The following is an 18,601-nucleotide window of genomic DNA, read 5'->3' on the forward strand; positions in this document are numbered from 1 at the left end:
AACTTTAATTTTGTAATTTCGATATTTTCAGCTATGGTTTTCATGGTCATTATTTGTTAGACATTCTATATTTTAGTATGGTAATTAATTTCTATATAATAATAAATTATTATATTATTAGTTATAAGAATAATATAAAATATTTATACTTTTGATTTTGTAATTTGTTTATTTTTAGGCAAAGTTTTTATGTTTATTATATTGTGAACACCCTATATGTAACTGCTCAGTAGCGACACCTAGCGTTAGTCGGCAGAAACAAGATGCAATCGCCTATGAGAACACCCAACACAACGAGTCTAGCATGAATGACGTAGCTATAGACATAGTATCGAAGTATTAGAAACAAGGAGCACTAGCTTATTCCGTGTACGTTGATTGAACTGTCCTCTGTTACTCATCATATATCATCGTCATCGCTGTTGGATTACGAATACGTACAATTAATTCGCGGTGAATCACAAATTTTTTAACGCTGATATATATACGTTGACATTTCGTAGGGTCAAAAGAGGATCGTTGCTGAGAGATAAAGCTGGAAGGCGTCGATCGATAAGAAGTGGACACCGGCTAAGGATGGTCGTTAAAATCTACGTATCGGGTATCAGCGGGAATAAGGAAGTAAGTAAAAAGAAGAAGAAAAAACAAAACAAAAAAGAAGCAAATTACCCTTCGACCAAACAATAACCTTAAATCAATAATCGTTCTTAACATTCGATGATCAAATAATAATGATCTATACTCGATAGTGATCCCAACAAACCGGCCAATCGATTATTTATGACATTTCATGCTTAACGTACTATGGTGGATCAAATTACAATGAAACTCATACAATCGGACAGTGGTCACTGTCACTTCTACTATCATTTACCTACATGACGTTCCTGTAAATCAGATATATTTTCTTACATATGTTATAACATTTCATCTTTCAACGTGTCAATGATTCATTTTTTCAATCCCGTTTAGTTGGTGAAAGTTGTCTTCTACTATCTTTTATTAAATTTTTTTTTATTGACATGGTACACCTTGTATGCAAACGCATTTTAAAATTGCATTCGAGTTTTCTTATTTATTCTTTTTTTTTTTTACAAGTGTTCTATTTATTGTTACTTATAAACAATAGCATGTGTCAGTAACTGTGCAACTATAGTACGTTATTATTAACTTAAGTATAATAAATAAAAATTAATCATTGTTACTTTAACTTAGATTATTAGTATCACTAATAGTTGTTATTTTTAATAGGTGAAGAAAAGACAGCAGCGGGTTTTGATGATATTAGATAGTAAAAATGTAGAATATGAAACCATCGATATAACTGAACCAGGAAAAGAATTGGATAAAGAGTTTATGCAAGGCCATAGCGTTGGAAAAGACAGTAAATATCCTTTACCGCCTCAGATATTTAACGAAGATGAATACTGCGGGGTAAATTATAACTTTTCTTTTTTAATTCTTTATATTTTATATTTCAATGCTTGAATTGTAGTGTCAATAATAAGAAAATGTATTTCTAGGATTATGAAGACTTTGACATGGCTAATGAATTAGACGAATTAGAGAAATTTCTTAAGATGACACCTCCAGTCAGTCCAGAAGATATTTCTCAAGATTCGAATGCACAAAATAACGATATTCAAGAAAATGGGAATACTTCCAGTCGAGAGGTTTGTTATATGAAATTATAAGTAATGCGTTTTAAGTACTTTCTTTTAGATGATTATGTTTCCACGTTAAATGATTTCATTAAAATTGAATATGACATCCAGTATTATAAAAAATGAGCATCATATATCATCCTTCATTAACATTGTTCTTTAGTTTAACATTAAAAGCTGAAATCTGAGAATTATCTATAGTTATTTCCTAGGCTCGCGTCCTTGATACTAAATTTATTTAGTCTACTCATAAATATCACCTATTTGTTGCAGCCATCCACAGACAAAGACGCAGCTACAGTAAAATCAGAAAGGTATGCACTACGAAATATTTGATTGCATAATCTTGTAAGTAATAGATTATATTAAATTCATTTATAAATTACAATAATTTGATATTACATCAATGTTCAATAACACATTAACAATCCTTACTCTAAAAGTTCATTGAAATTTAAATTACTATATAAAATCTACTATTTTAGCGCAGAAGATAGAACTAATTTGCCAAACGACAATGATCCATTAGATGAATCCAAAGCGACGGAGCTCGATGGTGGAACAAAGGAGAACGAAGAAGACGTAGAACAAATGGAAGAACCCGGTGATAAAAATGAAGAGAAATCTGACGACCAAGAAAAAGAAGAATAGAGGTAAATATATTGTATTATTCATTATTTTAGATTAAGCTAGTTTATGAACTTTGTAGTTATTAATGAGTTCATTTTACAGAATTATGACTATCATTTTTTTAAGGCTGAATGAATATACTGCCACTACTACTTTTCTGAACAACAGGATTATATATTGAATGAAGGATTATATTTAATTGTATAGATCATTCGTATATACAATACTTTTGTAGAGCCATGTCGAATTCAAATCAAATCTACGTCAATTTTATTTTCTTATTAGGTCGGATAAGACAAAATGAAATTTATAATAGTTTATAGAAATTTGTAAGTTTTTCAGATCGTTTACAATATATCTCTCCATTATTGTTTCTCATTACAGTTTTTCATATGGAAAGATATCAAACATATCTTTTGCTCATTAATATCATTATAACTAAACAAATTTTAGATTGGAGTTAGAAATATTTGAATCCTTTCTTTACGGCATGCTTTGGCGCGAGTATCGTTTTACATAAATTCACTTATACATATGGGGCCTTTGCATGAACGACCCATCTATGAGTCGATAGTAACGAAAGGAATAATGCTGAGATTATTAGAAGTTTAATGAAAAGCTTAGAAAAGAATATATATATATATATATATATAATATCTCTCTAAATATACAAATATATACTAAATTATATCCTTTTTAAAAGAAACAGTATTATTCAGCCTTTTTCAAATTTTTTATTCGCGCATATTAGCTTAAAAATTGCAAGTATTTTATTCTGAAGATCAATTAGAAATAATATTATTTCTTATTTTCATTAATTTGTCTCTATACTGTTGTATAGAATTTTTACTATGAAATTGTATTATTGTTTAGAAAAATACGTAAATAGTTTACGTAGTATTACGACGACAACGTTCAAGTCACAAATAATTATTGTATAAAAATAAAAGAGAGAGATAAAAGATTAAAGTACCAAGAGATTAATTTGAATATAATCGATCAAATTGTAATATGTTCTCATGTAAATGTATATTTATTGTTTGAAAGGAAATATTGAAGAAATAACGAACTTCCTTTGCGATAAAGCATTTTACTAATATTTCATAAACTTTAGTAATAAGTAAAAGACAAGTGACCTCTAATCAACGTCAGTATATATACTGATAAAGTATTGTTGATAAGGAACTAAATATCTCACATCTTTCAAAAATTACATTTTTAAAATATCGAGGCCTCTTTTGGTTTGCTTATTAAATAATAAAGGAATTTAACAAATCAAATGTTTAATCGTGCAATCGACAAATTTCTACACATACATCATATTGGCAATAATTACCAATGCTGTTACTGATATATATTTTCAATTTTTTATTTGCAAACAAATTTTTATTTATTTATCTATTTTAATTTTGTTATTGCTTATATACAAATTTATTTAGCTTTAAACTTTGTAGCTATTTCATCATTGAAAGGCCTAATATTATTATTTCTCTCTCCTATTATTTTATCAAGAAATTATCTTTTAATTATTACATTTACATGTTGGTTATGGTTAGAATATGTTATGCTTGAATTATTATTATCTACAAACTTCTATAATAAATATAATATATGATATAGCTTATGTATTCGAAATAGCTTAGACATTTCAGACTTAAAAATACCACAGATTTGAAAATCGCATTGCTTTGTAGAAAAATAAAATCTGGCCGCATTGTATATCAGATAAACAATTTATAGGTGCTGGATAATATTGCTAAATAATTCAAGTTTTATTATAATAGGTTTCGAACAAAATATTGCAATATCATAATTCTTCATACATAATATATACAAATCATAACAATTATTTATGTTGCGTATGATTACCTTAAAAAAGTGTAATAAAAAGAAAGAGAATTAATTTATATATGCAATTTCGAATATCTATTACTGTTAAAGAAAAAATAATAAATCCTTTTACAATATATAAATATATTATTGAAAAAGTAAAAATATTAAATTTCCAATAATATTATATAAAAATAGTAGTACGTACAAATGAAAAAAATTTGAAAACAAGATGGTAAGTAATACATGAAAACATTTATTGTTTAATTACAAAATATTGTTAATTTTCTTTCATAAAATTTTTCATACGATCAACAATGAATTTATAATCATTGTATAAAAAATATGTTTGAATTTTTTGAAGTACAATGGGTGATCAGTAAATGAACATAATCTCTATTCAAAGATGATGTTCATTATCCGAATTGTTTGTTGACTGAGTATTGATTAATACAGTTCTACAAGTCTTATGCACAGGATTACTTCTTGTTTGTTCTGTAAATTATTCGTTAACCAATGGCCCACTGTATAATCTTACATATATTCTTATGTAACTATTATTATTACAATTGTGTTCTACAATACAAAGAGTTAATGATATACAAATATACGAAAAAATATTCTATGATATGAGATATAAATGTTAAAATTTTTATAGCAAGTAAGCACAGCCTAATGAAATACGAAGTATTGAATTTATTTCTCTTAACGGATTTTTAAAAAACATTAAATTCTGTATATTATAAACTATATTTTAAACGATAATCATCATCAAGGCACATATGTACATATAATAATATATATTATTCTACGTAGTCCAAAAAAGAAATAATAAAAGTATATTTTACTTACTATAATTTAGCTTAACTTTTATTAGCTTTTTAGAATTTTTATTTATTGATGTATGTCATCTCTTTGAAATTTTGTAGGATATACGATTGAATTTTTCTATTAGATTTTCTTCAAAAATTCTCCCATTGTACACCTGTCTCTCCTATGTTGTAATAAATTGTCCCTGAAAACAACAATTCTTAAATGTGCTTTGGATAATTGCATTTTTTTATATATGATCAAAAAACATAAATATATTCAATATAAATCTACAAAAAATCAAATCCATGATTTATTCACGGAAGTATTGTTTAAATCATAATACTAATTAATTAATAAAAAAAAAAAGATATTAATTATGTCTCAACGTCACCTAGATATTTTGTTTAGACGGATTAAATTAAGGTGATTAAATTATTACTATTATTTATCATAGTTTATGATCGATAGAGATAATCAGATATTTATTTCATTGCAAACATTATTTCTTCCTATACAAAAAGAGAACATATATGTTACTCCTTGTAAAAATGTCTTTTTTTTTTAAATTATTAAATATACAGAATGTCCTGATGGCACAAAACGAGCAGAGGGTGATTCTATGTTAAACACTTAGTTGAAAGTGTTGAATACAATTTATTCATATAAGATATTGTTTTTGAGCAAAATAAGTTTGAACATTTGTCAAGTATGCGTACATTTGTACCACGTACTGCTCGCTTGTATCACCAGTTAGAGAACACTGTATACGAATAATTATATTTTATTTAATTTCATTTTTTATTGCAATGCAAGACTCGGTAAACTTAATTTATTTCAGAAACATAAAAGGACTAATTTATTTCATTATTATTCCATTTAATTTTTAGATAGTAACATATATGTTACAAGAAAAAAATAAAATAAATAAAGGGTAATTGGTTTATTATAAGCTTTCATTTATTATAGATTAATATTACTAACTAACAAGTATCCACTATGTATATGTTTATTTGTATATACCGATCTATATAATGCTAGGTAACATTATTTTTCAACATCCAAGTATGCAAGTATCAAAAAATGTTCCTGTAAAACTGAAATAACAATATTTCTTTTAATTTATGGGTCGTTAAGACAGACATCTTTCTATTTACACTCAATTATATTTAATCGTTATGATTATTTCTCTTTTTTTACTTCTGTAATTGCTATTCATCGTCTGTCCGATGCAGAATTTTCACAGGCACCGTATAAGGCAAATTTTTCGCCAACAATATTTTTTAAATAAAAAAATAAGGAAAACATTAAGTACGTATATATTTAGCAACTAATAATTATAAATCCTAAAAGTTTCCTTTTGAATATTTTTTGGCATTTTCTATTTGTAAAAATATATATCGTAAACTTATTTTTTTATCATATTACTTTTTAAATTTGACTATCCCTAAAAATTATTCACTCATTGTTACTCAATAAAATTAATAACGAAGTATGAATAGCAAAAACAGAAGAAGTTTAATTCTTTTTAATAGAAACGCATTTCAATGTAGTACAAAGATGCACTCGATTACCAATAAATATTAATTATATATGAAATATATAATTATCTTGATAATAAAAATAAATAAAATGAATTAAAATACGTTTCTATACGTTTCATTGCACATCACTCTCAACAAATAATTGTTGAACATTATTTTTTAACATACACATTCAAACATACATATATTCTTATGATGAGTGTTGTCATTGTTGTTTTCTCATTTACATAATAATAATATGTATTATACTGAAACTCACATAAAAGTATAAATGTATGTATATATGCAATATTTTCATGTATGCAATATGTATGCAATATTTTCACAAAAAAGGATAATGTATCTATTAAAATGCAATATCAAATAATAAGGCAAATATTTGTAAACAGTTAAATAGCAAAATTTCATAATATGACTTTGTGTTTATTTTCAATTAATTCAATTATGATAATAAGAAAAAAAAGAAATAATAATATATCGCATTTTGAAAGATTTACAAAGTAATTAGCAGAATATTCCAGCAGTGAATTATTAATTTACAAAATATATCCATAAAAATATGAAAAATTATGATCTTTTTATGAATACTTTAAATATGACTTTTCCTCTATTATTTTTAATAATAATGATAAAGAATTGCAAATTCATAAATGTGTTTGCACTTGTAAAAGGAGTGCTTAAGTAATTATGCAGCCATATTGATTGTATTTTTTATTATGCATGATTCGCCATTTTTTATTTATTTTATTTATTATTTATTATGCATTATTGTGCTCTCTGTGACTGTCTAAGTCTCTTCAGATGCACCTTATTAGAAATGTGTATACAAAAAAATCTATATTTTTTTATCATTCTATGAATAAAATATTATACAAAGAAATCGAATTTATATCGCTTAGAATCATAATTAAAAAAAAAAAAGGATTTAAACAATTTCTTAATTATTAATTAAAATAATAATGGATAAGCTGCAGTCAAGGAATATATTTTATGATTCCTCAAATTTAATATTAAATAAAATTGAAAATAATGTTGATGTTGGTATAACAATTCTATGCTCATATTATACTTGTTGACAAAATTTTCAATCTTAATAACCAAAAGATAAAAAATATATTTTCTAAATAAAAAGAGATCTCAAATGTATGAATTGAAAAAAATTATGCATCTTTCTGTTTCATAAAATAACAATATGCAAAGTTCTAACAAATTTTATATATAATTAAAAAAACTGAATAATAAAAGAAAAAGCATAATTTTTTCAATAAATATATCCATAAATATCAAAATAGTGTATCATAATTGAATAATATTATAGTATCGTTAAATCTATAAGGTGATAATTTTTGTTTTTTCTTTATCGGGTTCATTGTATTATGTATAAAGACTAATAAGATTACTATACAACCACTTATTGATCATCCGTTGAAATAGTAAACTTTTGTAGCTACTCTTCGAAAAAGTATGTGCTAATGCAATATATACTTTCAATGAGATATATCTGTAACAAGGGCTTAAGTTTAAGGGCTCTTAAGTTTACCTCAAACAAAGTTATATCATATAAATACTAATTGCCTCAATATATAGAAAAGTTCATTATTTACATTATACTGTATCTTAAAAAAAGAATAGATCAAATTTAAGGATATTAAGTTGAACACTCCTGTCAAAAGTATCATACGTTGTTTTGTGTTTTCTTTCTTATATGTAAGTACTAAGAAAAATAAGATGCACTACTTAATTCTACGGTAGATTGGAAAAAATTAAGTTGTAGAAGGTTGACATATGCAACTGGTAATCATTAAATAATATAGTATAAATTATACGTGCTAAGATTATATTACTGACTTAACTGACCATCCAAAAAAAAAAAAATAAATGACTCGAATTGAATTAATGTACTATTGCGATAATCATTAAATTTAAAATAGTTCATTTAAGCACGGTATGCTTGAAATCGTAATAATAATTTCATCAGGTACTCAGTATAATAAAACTGACTGAGAGAATAAACTTATATTATAGCAATAATTATCGTATTCCTTGTATCAGATAGAAACGTAATATATATAATATAGTTTTTATCTGTGCACCATGTAACCTTCGATAACTAAATTTTCTTTTACTTTAGCATTATATCATTCCTAATAATATAGTATGTTCTGGACTATATGAAATATAATTAATCCGTACCAAAGTATTTTTGTCCAAAGTGGTTCGGTGCAATACAATGAATCTCTGAGGTCAGGATCTTCATCTGTAATACAAAATTTTAACACACACATAATTTTTAAAACTAAGATATTAAATTATATCTTATTATTTATTTCCTAGATTTAGATGTAGGTTAAATTATTCATAAGCATATACTTTAATATTATCTATAATAACATAATGTTAATACGAACACATTTGCTACCAGAACTTATTTTTCGTGCCGTTTATTGTTATAAATATTTCACATTGAGCTCTCTCAATGAAAATTTGTATTATACTGATAACGAACATGTTAACTAATAAGACTTGTAATTACATAGAGTAGATATTAAATAATTGATATAAATTAGTTTAATAGACTTACCTTGGGAAAGACAGTGACTAGAGTTTTGGCTGCTGTTGGTGTACAAAATAAATTTGACAAGATGATATTTTCTTCTAACACATTATGTTCTTTTAAGACAGCTATGGCCTTTATCACAGTATTTCCTGTACCTGAATATACGCGATTATGATAATAATCAAAACATTATTTTCTCTTCGTAATCTATTAACACATTGATCGCCATGTAAAGATTGGAGTCTGTTTCTCCTAGGAGTTACGCTTGGCCTCGATGAAAATATAATTGTGGCGATCAACATGTTAACTATTAATTAATATACTATAATAAACCCGTTACGCTTACCCATTATAGGGTACATTAATAAGACTTTCCTTTCTGCTATGTCATCTGGGAATTTGGCATAAACGACTCTAGCTTCGTGCGTATCTGCATCACTTTCTACAAGTATCTTACCGATTCTGATACTACGACAACAATCTCTTAAGCCCTACAAAGAATTAAATAACTTTCTCACATATACATATAAAACATTGATTAATTATTATTCATACATACTTGTTCCATAGCTTCTCCGCTTCTTATGATAGAAACACCGCAATTACCTTTTTGATATTTTAAACCACTGTATTCTGATCCGGTTGGCGTTATAACTACGCGTTTAGAAAAAGGCAGTTGGTTTAAACTTTCTTCAATAACAAGCCTAATCTAAAATTATCATTATTATAGTCATGTGTTATATATTCATATATGCATGTATGTATGTGCATAAAAATGTGAAGAAATTTAATAATAAAGAAATTATTCGAGTTTTTTTAGCAAATTGATTAACCAAAAATTGATAGTATGTTAATAATAATTGTATAATATTATTGATTTTTCGTCATAATTATAAGTTTAAAAAAGGAAACATATGTGTCTTACCAAACGATCGGCATAGAACTTAAAGTCACTCCTCGTGGTATTTCTAATAAATCACAAATAATGATATATTATTAATTTGTATCACAACAGTAATTAAATCTTTTAATAAACACTTAAATATTAAAAATTTTTGTTGATTTCGTCGACGATTGTTAAAGCATGGCAAAGTCATTATTTCATATATTAAAATGTAATCATTTAAAACTTACTTGTCTCGTAAAATTGTTTGTAATTCTTTAACTTGATTGTTACAGGGTAATAATTTTAAATTCGGTCCATAATCTTCGCTAATGTCATTACTTTCATTTAATAATACTTTTTTGACAATTGGTGCGGTATCTGTAGTACCCATCTCTCTTTCACTTTCTCTTTATTTCTCTCTCTCTTCTATTCAAAGCACACGCGTTTAGTTAATTTTATTATCGGTAGCAGCAGTTAGAAGAATGAATGTATTAAAAATGAAAAAAATGAAAGTTATCACGAGTTATAAATAAATTGGAACAACTACTCGTCTTACAATTTCGTTCGAAATTTACCTTATCGACTAAGCAATTATTTAAAATATCATTTATTATTGTTTCATTTATTTATTCATTTTCATTTGAAAAAGCATTCATTCGAAGTTATATTAACATTTTTTATTTATTATTTCTTTCATAAAAAATTGAATTCAGTATATTTTTCATATTTTTTTATAACAATTTGAAAAGAATCATTTTTCCCGCTTCTATAAGTTTTAATATTTCTCTGAAGATGGGTCTACGAGTCTTTTTATTTTTGTGGAACGGGGTGGAAAATCTTTTTAGTAAAAGAAATTTATGATTAAACAAGAGAAGGTTAGTAATTGGACGGAGGACGGAGGTAAAAACAAAGGAGAACGAACGCATTGTTGAAAAGTGTCACCAAAATATAGAACCGACGGAGGTAGAACCAATAAAGTTTTATTCCAGGGTGCGCTGTAGTTGCTAAGATTCTTCAACTTAACAATATTAAATAAAATCATTTGTACATACCTGAAATTATAAACAGATTTATGTAATTATTGCTTATTAAATTATTTATTTAAAATTTGACGAACAAGCAAACTAATAATGGGAGAAAAATTTTTAATAATTTTATAAGTATATTTTATATTGGTTATTAATAAATGAATTAATAACAATAAAAAATGACATTTCTTACTCAGTGTAAAGTATATAACACATTTATAGTTATAAATTTATGAAGAAATAGTTCAAAAAAAAATGGTTTTTCTATTTTAAAATAATGTGTAATCAATAAAAATTATTTTTACTTTATTAATCAATGAACTTTGCAATACTTGTTGCCATTTTATTAATTTATGGAAATTTAAGAAAAGTATAAAATGAATAACAACTCCAATAGTAAATAATTAAATAATCTGAAAATATTTATAGTTTTAACTTTTATGTACATAACTATTTTTTATAACATAACAGTGAATATATTCGTATAAATTTAAATACTTGACAATAGTTTATATGTTTGGAAAAGAACAGACATGACCTATACAAGTTCGGATTATTATTTTTATTTATATGGTTTGTAGCAAGAAAGTGACCCCGGATAGTAATAAAATAATTTAATATTTTTTTCATCAACTTTGATTGGTGTTCCTTGCAGTCTACGAAAGGCAGTGCTTTTTCTTTAGCGACTTTATCAATAATTTCATTCATTATATCAAATCTTATAGTTTTAGTCCTAACAACAGTTAAGATTTTGTTTTACAAATACGCAATCACGGAGGCATGCTCTACGGTTTTCTGTGACGTCACTAGGATCACACTGATCACCGCGCCGCCCTAGTGGCAGAAATAAATATTGGTATTTTGTAACTTTTTTAGGGAACACAATTTATGACAAATTGCCTATAGCATTCGTTCTCCTATGTTTCTACCTCCGCCGTAAAACAGTCAACGATTCATTCACGATTTAAACTCTATTAGTTTGTACGATATTTATAAAATATTGTTTTAAATTAACATATACGATTTTAAAAAATGTCTTTTCATCGTGGAACGTCGGCACCAACAAGATCTGGAAGAGGAAGTAAATTTCTTATTTACAAATAAAATAATGAATATATATTAAAAACACAAATTTTCCTTTTTGTTTGGTTTTAGCAAAACAATGTTAATTAAAATATTTTATTTACTTAATATAAATAATACCCTGCTATATTACTTTTGTGTGTGTATGGATCATGTAATCTTAGTTAATATTTAACTAATGTCTATATAAACATATTAATTTAATAGATAAACAAAGTCAATCAAATGCATCGATGTCGACTTCAAGAAATAATGAAGGACCAGGGGAAAGACCTAGAGGGCATCCCTCATGGCTGAAAGGAAAACAAATTGGTTTATATTATAGGGATCAACACAAAAAAAAGAACCAAAAAGTATTTTTTTCAGAGTTAATAAAACCGTAGGAGAAGCAATGAGATTAGCCATAGAAAATTCGAAAGGACTGTACAATAAATTGTGCAATAATGAAGACAAACAGGATGTTACAAACAACAGTGATTTAGAAAGCAAATATACTCACATTGATGACTCTAGATTTAAACAAAAGTTCTTAGAACTTCTGTCCGGTAATATACAAGATAATATTGTCAAAGCAATGTCCATTAAATCTGGACTGGAAAGGGATCCTGTCACTGACAAAATTCTGTTTGAAGAATTTAACAAAAAAAAGAATAGTAATGAGTATGTAGCTATGCAAGCTTTTAGAAAAAAATTACCATCGTATGATAAGAAAGCGGAGATCTTAGATTTAATTAAAAATAATCCAGTTATTGTAATTAGCGGGGAAACTGGTAAGTCATTTACGTTTTCATAATCGTTAGTGTTAAAAGAGATTGGTTTTGACTTTAAACTATTATCTTATAGGTTGTGGTAAGACGACACAAGTTGGACAATTTATACTGGATAACGAATTAGAAAATAAGAATGGCAGCATTACCCGAATTATTTGTACGGAACCTAGAAGAATATCTGCGATATCTGTTGCTGAAAGAGTAGCTGCAGAGAGAGCAGAGAAACTTGGCAGATCTGTGGGCTTTCAAATAAGACTCGAAAAGTATGTAGAAATGATTTATTATTATATACTGTTTGCAAGTGATTGATTAATAAACAGTTTGGTTAGCAGACATTATTTTTGAACAGATTATGCTCGTTAACTAATTGCTTACTTTAAGTCAATAAATATATGAGTTATTCGTTTAAAAATTAATGCTTATAATCGATTTGTATTAAAGGAAATCACCTAGGGAATGTGGAAGTATATTATTTTGTACTACCGGTATGCTTTTGCAATTTATGCAGTCCGATCCAGCATTGAAAAGATTTTCGCATATAATATTAGATGAGGTTCACGAACGCAGTACAGAAAGTGATTTTATTATTACTTTATTAAGGAAAATAATTCCTGTTGTACGTATTATTGATATCATAATTATAATTATTCATTTTATTTTTTTTTAAGGTATAATTAATAATTAGATTTATTGTTACTTCTACAGAGACCAGATTTAAAAGTGATTTTAATGAGTGCAACACTTAATTCCCAAAGATTTTCCGATTATTACAGTAATTGTCCGATAATTCATATACCAGGGTTCACTTATCCCGTAGAAGAATATTATTTAGAAGATATATTATTATTAACAGAGTGAGTATATTATTTATTTGAACAATGAATAAACTGTATTATTTATATATTTATTTTTTCTTGCATTTTTTACAGTTTTCGTTTCGAAGAAAATCAATTTTCATTAAAAGAACTTAGTTATAAAAGACATCAGAAGAAATTTAAGGAACAGAACGATAAATATTGTAAATATCGAGAAATGATAAATTCCTATTTAGAAACTCTTACAGTAGAAGTAAGTAGTGTATAACATGGAAAATGAATATACGCGTTGTCCAACCATTTGAGTTCCAAGCAGCACGTTTATTGATGGTCCATAGATCAGATTTCATGTCAAAAAAACTCTACTCCATTTGACCTTTGTGGATGATCGACAGTGTCTTAGGATTCTGTTGAAAATGTTTGTCAATCGATGCATTAATAAAAAATTAACACAATAATGTTGCTTAGATTTTCTCGATTTAAATCGAGACAAGTGCTGCACTGTCGCACTGCTTGGGTTTTTTTGACAAAATTTTTTCCAAGGAACTTTGGGACTTAAACGGTTAGTATAATTATATTTTTTCTTTTAGAAACAATATCCTATGAGTGTCATAAACCAATTACACAATCCAAACTGTGAAAATTTATCTTTAGAACTTATAGAAGAATTGATTAGACATATATGTAAAACTAAAGAGCCAGGAGCTATTCTAGTATTTTTACCCGGTATGATGGATATCATTAACTTAAATAAACTTATGTTGAATTCCCAATATTATCCGACTAGTAAGTAATTTTAATTATAGAATGCATATTTTGATATTAAATGTGACGAATGATTTTGATTTTTATTTCTTTTTTTTTTTTTAATATTGCAGATCAATATATTATTTATCCACTTCACTCTCGTATGCCAACAATCGATCAGAAGCTTGTATTTAAAGAACCACCACTTGGGGTACGTAAAATAATCATCGCTACATCGATTGCTGAAACATCCATAACGATAGAAGATGTGGTATATGTCATCGATTGTGGAAAAACAAAGCTTTCCAGATTCGATGTAAATCGAAATATCGAAACGTTAGAACCCGAATGGGTTTCTAAGGCTAATGCAAAACAGCGACGAGGTCGCGCTGGAAGGTAATTAACTCTTTCTTTTAATACATATTTAAAATATTTTTATTATTTTTCCTTTTACGAGTTCGAACATTTTTTTGAGAACACTCTCTGACACTGTCCACTTTCCATAGAGGTCCTGATTCACCTCTCTGAAGCCAAAAGCACACAGTGTTCCGGCCTAACTTTAATTATTCAACAGGAACTAGTTTAATAGTTGACTAGTATTAAAAATGGAATAAGTTTTTATTTACTTGTTTTAGAGTTAAAAAGGGATATTGTTATCATCTGTACAGTAAAGCAAGAGAACTAACATTTGATGATTACCAATTACCCGAAATGTTACGCACGCGATTAGAAACAGTTATATTGCAGATTAAAATTTTACAATTAGGAAAAGCGAAGGAATTTCTTGCTAGCGTTATGGATCCACCTAATTTGAAAGCCATTGATTTATCACTTGAATTATTGGAAACATTAAATGCTTTAGACAACGACGAACATTTGACACCTCTTGGATATCATTTGGCACAACTTCCTCTTGATCCTAGGACTGGTAATTTCTTTCCTTTTCTTCAACGATTATTAATTATTTAAAAATATTTAATTCATTGTTGTTTTGTTTTTGAATTTACAGGTAAAATGATTATATGGGCAGCACTGTTTTCTTGCGTAGATCCTGTATTTTCTATAGCAGCCAGTCTTACTTTCAAAGATGCCTTTTATTGTCCTTTGGGAAAAGAAGAGAAAGCAATGAACAAAAAATTAGAACTCAGTATGTGGCAATACAGCGATCATATTGCTTTAGCCGAAGCTCTCAGAAGATTCGAAATTAATAACAGCTTTGGTTTTTGTTATCAATACTTTTTGTCTTACAATACTTTAAGTCTTCTTTCCGAAATGAAACGTCAATTTGCTCAGCACTTGTGTGAAATGAAATTTTTAAATAGCGTTGATCCATTGGCTCAAGATGCCAATAGAAATTCTAATAATATAGCGTTGATCAAAGCTATAGTTTGTGTAGGATTATATCCAAATATAGCAACCATCGACAATGGGTACGTATTCCTTATAAAGATTTATAATTACAAATGGATTATTAATTTTATTATTAAAATGGTTAATTAATTATAAAAATATTAATTAGTGTCTTTAAAGGAATTCATAAGCATGGTGTAAATGCTTTGACACTCGAAGATGGTCTTGTCAAAGTACACCCCTCAAGCGTTAATAGTAAAATGAAGGTTTTTCCAAGCCCCTTTTTGACATATTTTACAAAGCAACGATCTACCGCTATTTATTTACACGACACGTCCTGCATCACAGCTCCGATATTATTATTTGCAGGATCAGATCCATTTCTTTGTATGACAATATTATTTTTCATGTAGCATACTTTTTTTCTATCACACCGATTTTATATTAACAAATGAATTTATTTTAGTTGCAGGAAGGGATAAATACACAATAAAGTTAAACGGTTATCCAAATTTTTCATGCGATGCGAGAACTGCCACACTTATACAGGATCTTCGAACGATATTAAATAATTTATTAGAATATAAAATTTCTCATCCTGGTACAGTAAATTGGGATAATCAAGAGGGACAGATACTTAAGTAAGTATTACTTTTTTTCAATTTTTTAGATGATATGTTTCTTGTCAATTTACAGGGTGAGATAAAAATTGCTTTTTCCAAAATAACTCCAAAAAAAAAAAACAGTTCATTTTTCCATTTTTAATTCAAGATGCATGATAAATTAAAGAAAAACCATTTAACAATAATACTATATATTTAATATAATTAATTTTTTCATTACTGGCGATTCATATAGAGGTTGCTATACGTTGTATTGCAACGTATTTTTATTATCTTAATTCATTTATTTTTCTAGCGCTCTTATCCAATTTGTATCACAATCAGACGAAGAAATGGGTTTTCACTGGAATTGACCAGTTAAAAAAAGGTAAATGAATAAATATTCCAATTTAAATCTCTGTTACCGCTAATTAAAGGGACGAATTATACATCATGTATTATTATTGTATTATGAATTATTATGACAAGTCATTTATTACTGTAAAATGTATGCTTAAATACTAAATAAATAGATTTATGGGATTCTATGTCAATTGACAAGAAATCCATTATTACTATTATTATTATTCTTATTACTATTATTATTATTATTATTATTATTATTATTATTATATTATTATTATATTATTATTATTATTGGTTGGCATAAGGAACTTGAAAGTTCATTGCCGCAAATACCAAATCCCGCCATTGTTCCCATCCCTAAGCGCAATCCTTCCATTCACGGTCTTCATATCCTATTTCTTTCAGAAAAGAAATCCATACAAATTATTAATAAATTAATAAGTAATCTTTTATAGATCTATTTAATATAATATACATAGTACATACGTATCTAAATATGTAAATAGATATACATATATTTTATAAAATGATTCATCAATCATTTCCAATACTTTCCTTTTTTTATTAATAGTATGATCTTTATCGATAGAATTTTCATATGGGGCGTTTGTACGGAGGACCCGTATATGGGTCTCTAATTACGAAAGGATTAATTATATTTTTATTAATAATAAAATATGTCTAATATTTTAATAAAAATTTTCAAATATAACATTTTTAAACGTGTAATTTAAATCATTTAATTATGATTAACATAGTATATCATGAAACTTGAGATTAATTACTTTGTTATGATGAACGTAGTATATAACATCAGCCATTATTTTGAAAGCGAGCGTATCATCAAGAGCGTATCATTGAAGAATAAAAAAGATATCTTTTCTAACGTGTAATCTTACATGAAAGAATAATTATATTTTTCAAGAGTAAAACGAGTAAGAAAGAAAGAAAGGAAAAGGAAAAGAAAGAGAGAGAAAAATGATATACAAAAAGAAGGTATATTAGTAAGAAACGAGCGCACATTCAAGCAGAGCTTACATAAACCTTCAATTAACGTGATTGGTCGTCGGAGTAGTTAGAAAAGCCCGCGCATTACAATGAAAACTTGACATCCTTGACGAAGACAACATTTATTATATATACAAGATCTCGATTGGTATACGCCATTATCTTAATCGTTGCAACAACAATAATCATTCTCGATCCTTTATTATTTATTTTCATTTTTTTAAAGCAAAATATATTCCAAGGTTTCCGAACAGTATTCCACAGTTGATCCTATTATCCTTCATTTCCTTCGAACCATTTAATCCAAGGTAAGACCGTCATTTTTTTTGTTTTTATTCAATCTTTTAAAATTTAGACTAAATTCTTTTCATCTTTGTCTGAGAAAGAAATAATGAATAAACTTGAAATCCTAAGCTTCTCTAATACCGATTACGTATATATATGTTAGAATGATTAATGTATGTTATTTGTATCTATATACATGTATGTGTGTGTATGTATGGTATAGGTTTGAAAAGGGGAACGTTCCTGATATATTGGCGCCAAGTTCAAACGAACAGTCTGCGAAAATAAATCAGGACATGGAAGGAAACAGAAGAACAGACAAAGATCGAAATAGAGAGCAAGAGAAAGAGAAAGAGAGAGAGTAAGAGAGAGAGAGAGAGAAAGAAACAGAGACGACAGTATTGTTTCGTCACTTCTTCCTTAGATCTTGATGAATAGTCGTAGAGGGAAGACGAATAGAGGAGAGACTCTGAATAAAGTTAATCCGCATTCATAATCACGAAATGCACGAACATCTACGCACGTTACTAGAGACACCAGAAAAAGAGAGAGAGAGTGAGAGAAATAGTGAAAGGAGGAGAAGAAGAGGGGGGGGGAGATTTCAGTTAGGTCTTAGAAAGAGCTCT

The 18,601-nt window shown here is 27.1% G+C and overlaps 3 protein-coding genes across 6 annotated transcripts; 2 read left to right on the forward strand and 1 right to left on the reverse strand.

Annotated features, from left to right (window-relative positions):
• The first annotated feature begins 247 nt into the window (after window positions 1-247).
• Window positions 248-5,152, forward strand: LOC107065027 (SH3 domain-binding glutamic acid-rich protein homolog). Of its 4 annotated transcripts, none has more exons than XM_015318304.2 (7): window positions 248-369; window positions 504-621; window positions 1,252-1,434; window positions 1,524-1,673; window positions 1,938-1,978; window positions 2,150-2,317; window positions 2,397-5,152. In XM_015318304.2, exons 2-6 carry the CDS (start codon window positions 577-579, stop codon window positions 2,313-2,315), a joined length of 585 nt encoding a protein of 194 aa, XP_015173790.1. In that variant the 5' UTR covers window positions 248-369; window positions 504-576; the 3' UTR covers window positions 2,316-2,317; window positions 2,397-5,152. The 4 variants fall into 4 exon arrangements, with proteins under 4 accessions (XP_015173790.1, XP_015173788.1, XP_015173789.1 ...); XM_015318305.2 differs by having other exon boundaries at window positions 326-437; XM_015318302.2 differs by having other exon boundaries at window positions 323-621.
• Window positions 4,361-10,436, reverse strand: kri (uracil phosphoribosyltransferase krishah). The gene is made up of 7 exons (XM_015318301.2): window positions 10,170-10,436; window positions 9,961-10,003; window positions 9,595-9,744; window positions 9,382-9,526; window positions 9,060-9,190; window positions 8,672-8,735; window positions 4,361-5,139 (listed from the first exon to the last, which is right to left on the reverse strand). The coding sequence occupies exons 1-7, from the start codon at window positions 10,310-10,312 to the stop codon at window positions 5,087-5,089; spliced, it is 729 nt and encodes a 242-aa protein (XP_015173787.1). The 5' UTR covers window positions 10,313-10,436; the 3' UTR covers window positions 4,361-5,086.
• Window positions 10,437-11,798: 1,362 nt separating this feature from the next.
• LOC107065028 (ATP-dependent DNA/RNA helicase DHX36) lies at window positions 11,799-16,903 on the forward strand. The gene is given in 14 exon segments (XM_015318306.2): window positions 11,799-12,030; window positions 12,240-12,374; window positions 12,377-12,802; window positions 12,876-13,065; window positions 13,244-13,418; window positions 13,508-13,656; window positions 13,732-13,870; window positions 14,208-14,403; window positions 14,496-14,760; window positions 15,000-15,292; window positions 15,374-15,794; window positions 15,884-16,101; window positions 16,181-16,355; window positions 16,633-16,903. Coding segments are annotated over 14 exon segments (2,889 nt in total). The 5' UTR covers window positions 11,799-11,981; the 3' UTR covers window positions 16,691-16,903.
• Window positions 16,904-18,601: the final 1,698 nt, after the last annotated feature.

Source organism: Polistes dominula, unplaced genomic scaffold (genome assembly GCF_049000335.1).
Source record: "Polistes dominula isolate Pdom_NZ unplaced genomic scaffold, Pdom_raw_medaka contig_49, whole genome shotgun sequence".
Classification (NCBI taxonomy): Eukaryota; Metazoa; Arthropoda; class Insecta; order Hymenoptera; family Vespidae; genus Polistes; species Polistes dominula.

Bases quoted from the DNA above. Each gene is read 5' to 3' on its own strand.
- LOC107065027 (XM_015318304.2), top strand. From the start codon at position 577: ATGGTCGTTAAAATCTACGTATCGGGTATCAGCGGGAATAAGGAA. The intron at 1,435-1,523 runs GTAAATTATAAC...ATGTATTTCTAG, and splicing joins ACGAAGATGAATACTGCGGG to GATTATGAAGACTTTGACAT. The intron at 1,674-1,937 runs GTTTGTTATATG...TATTTGTTGCAG, and splicing joins GGAATACTTCCAGTCGAGAG to CCATCCACAGACAAAGACGC.
- kri (XM_015318301.2), bottom strand. From the start codon at position 10,312: ATGGGTACTACAGATACCGCACCAATTGTCAAAAAAGTATTATTAAAT. The intron at 9,745-9,960 runs GTAAGACACATA...TGATAATTTTAG, and splicing joins AGTTCTATGCCGATCGTTTG to ATTAGGCTTGTTATTGAAGA. The intron at 9,191-9,381 runs GTAAGCGTAACG...GCGTATATTCAG, and splicing joins ATTAATGTACCCTATAATGG to GTACAGGAAATACTGTGATA.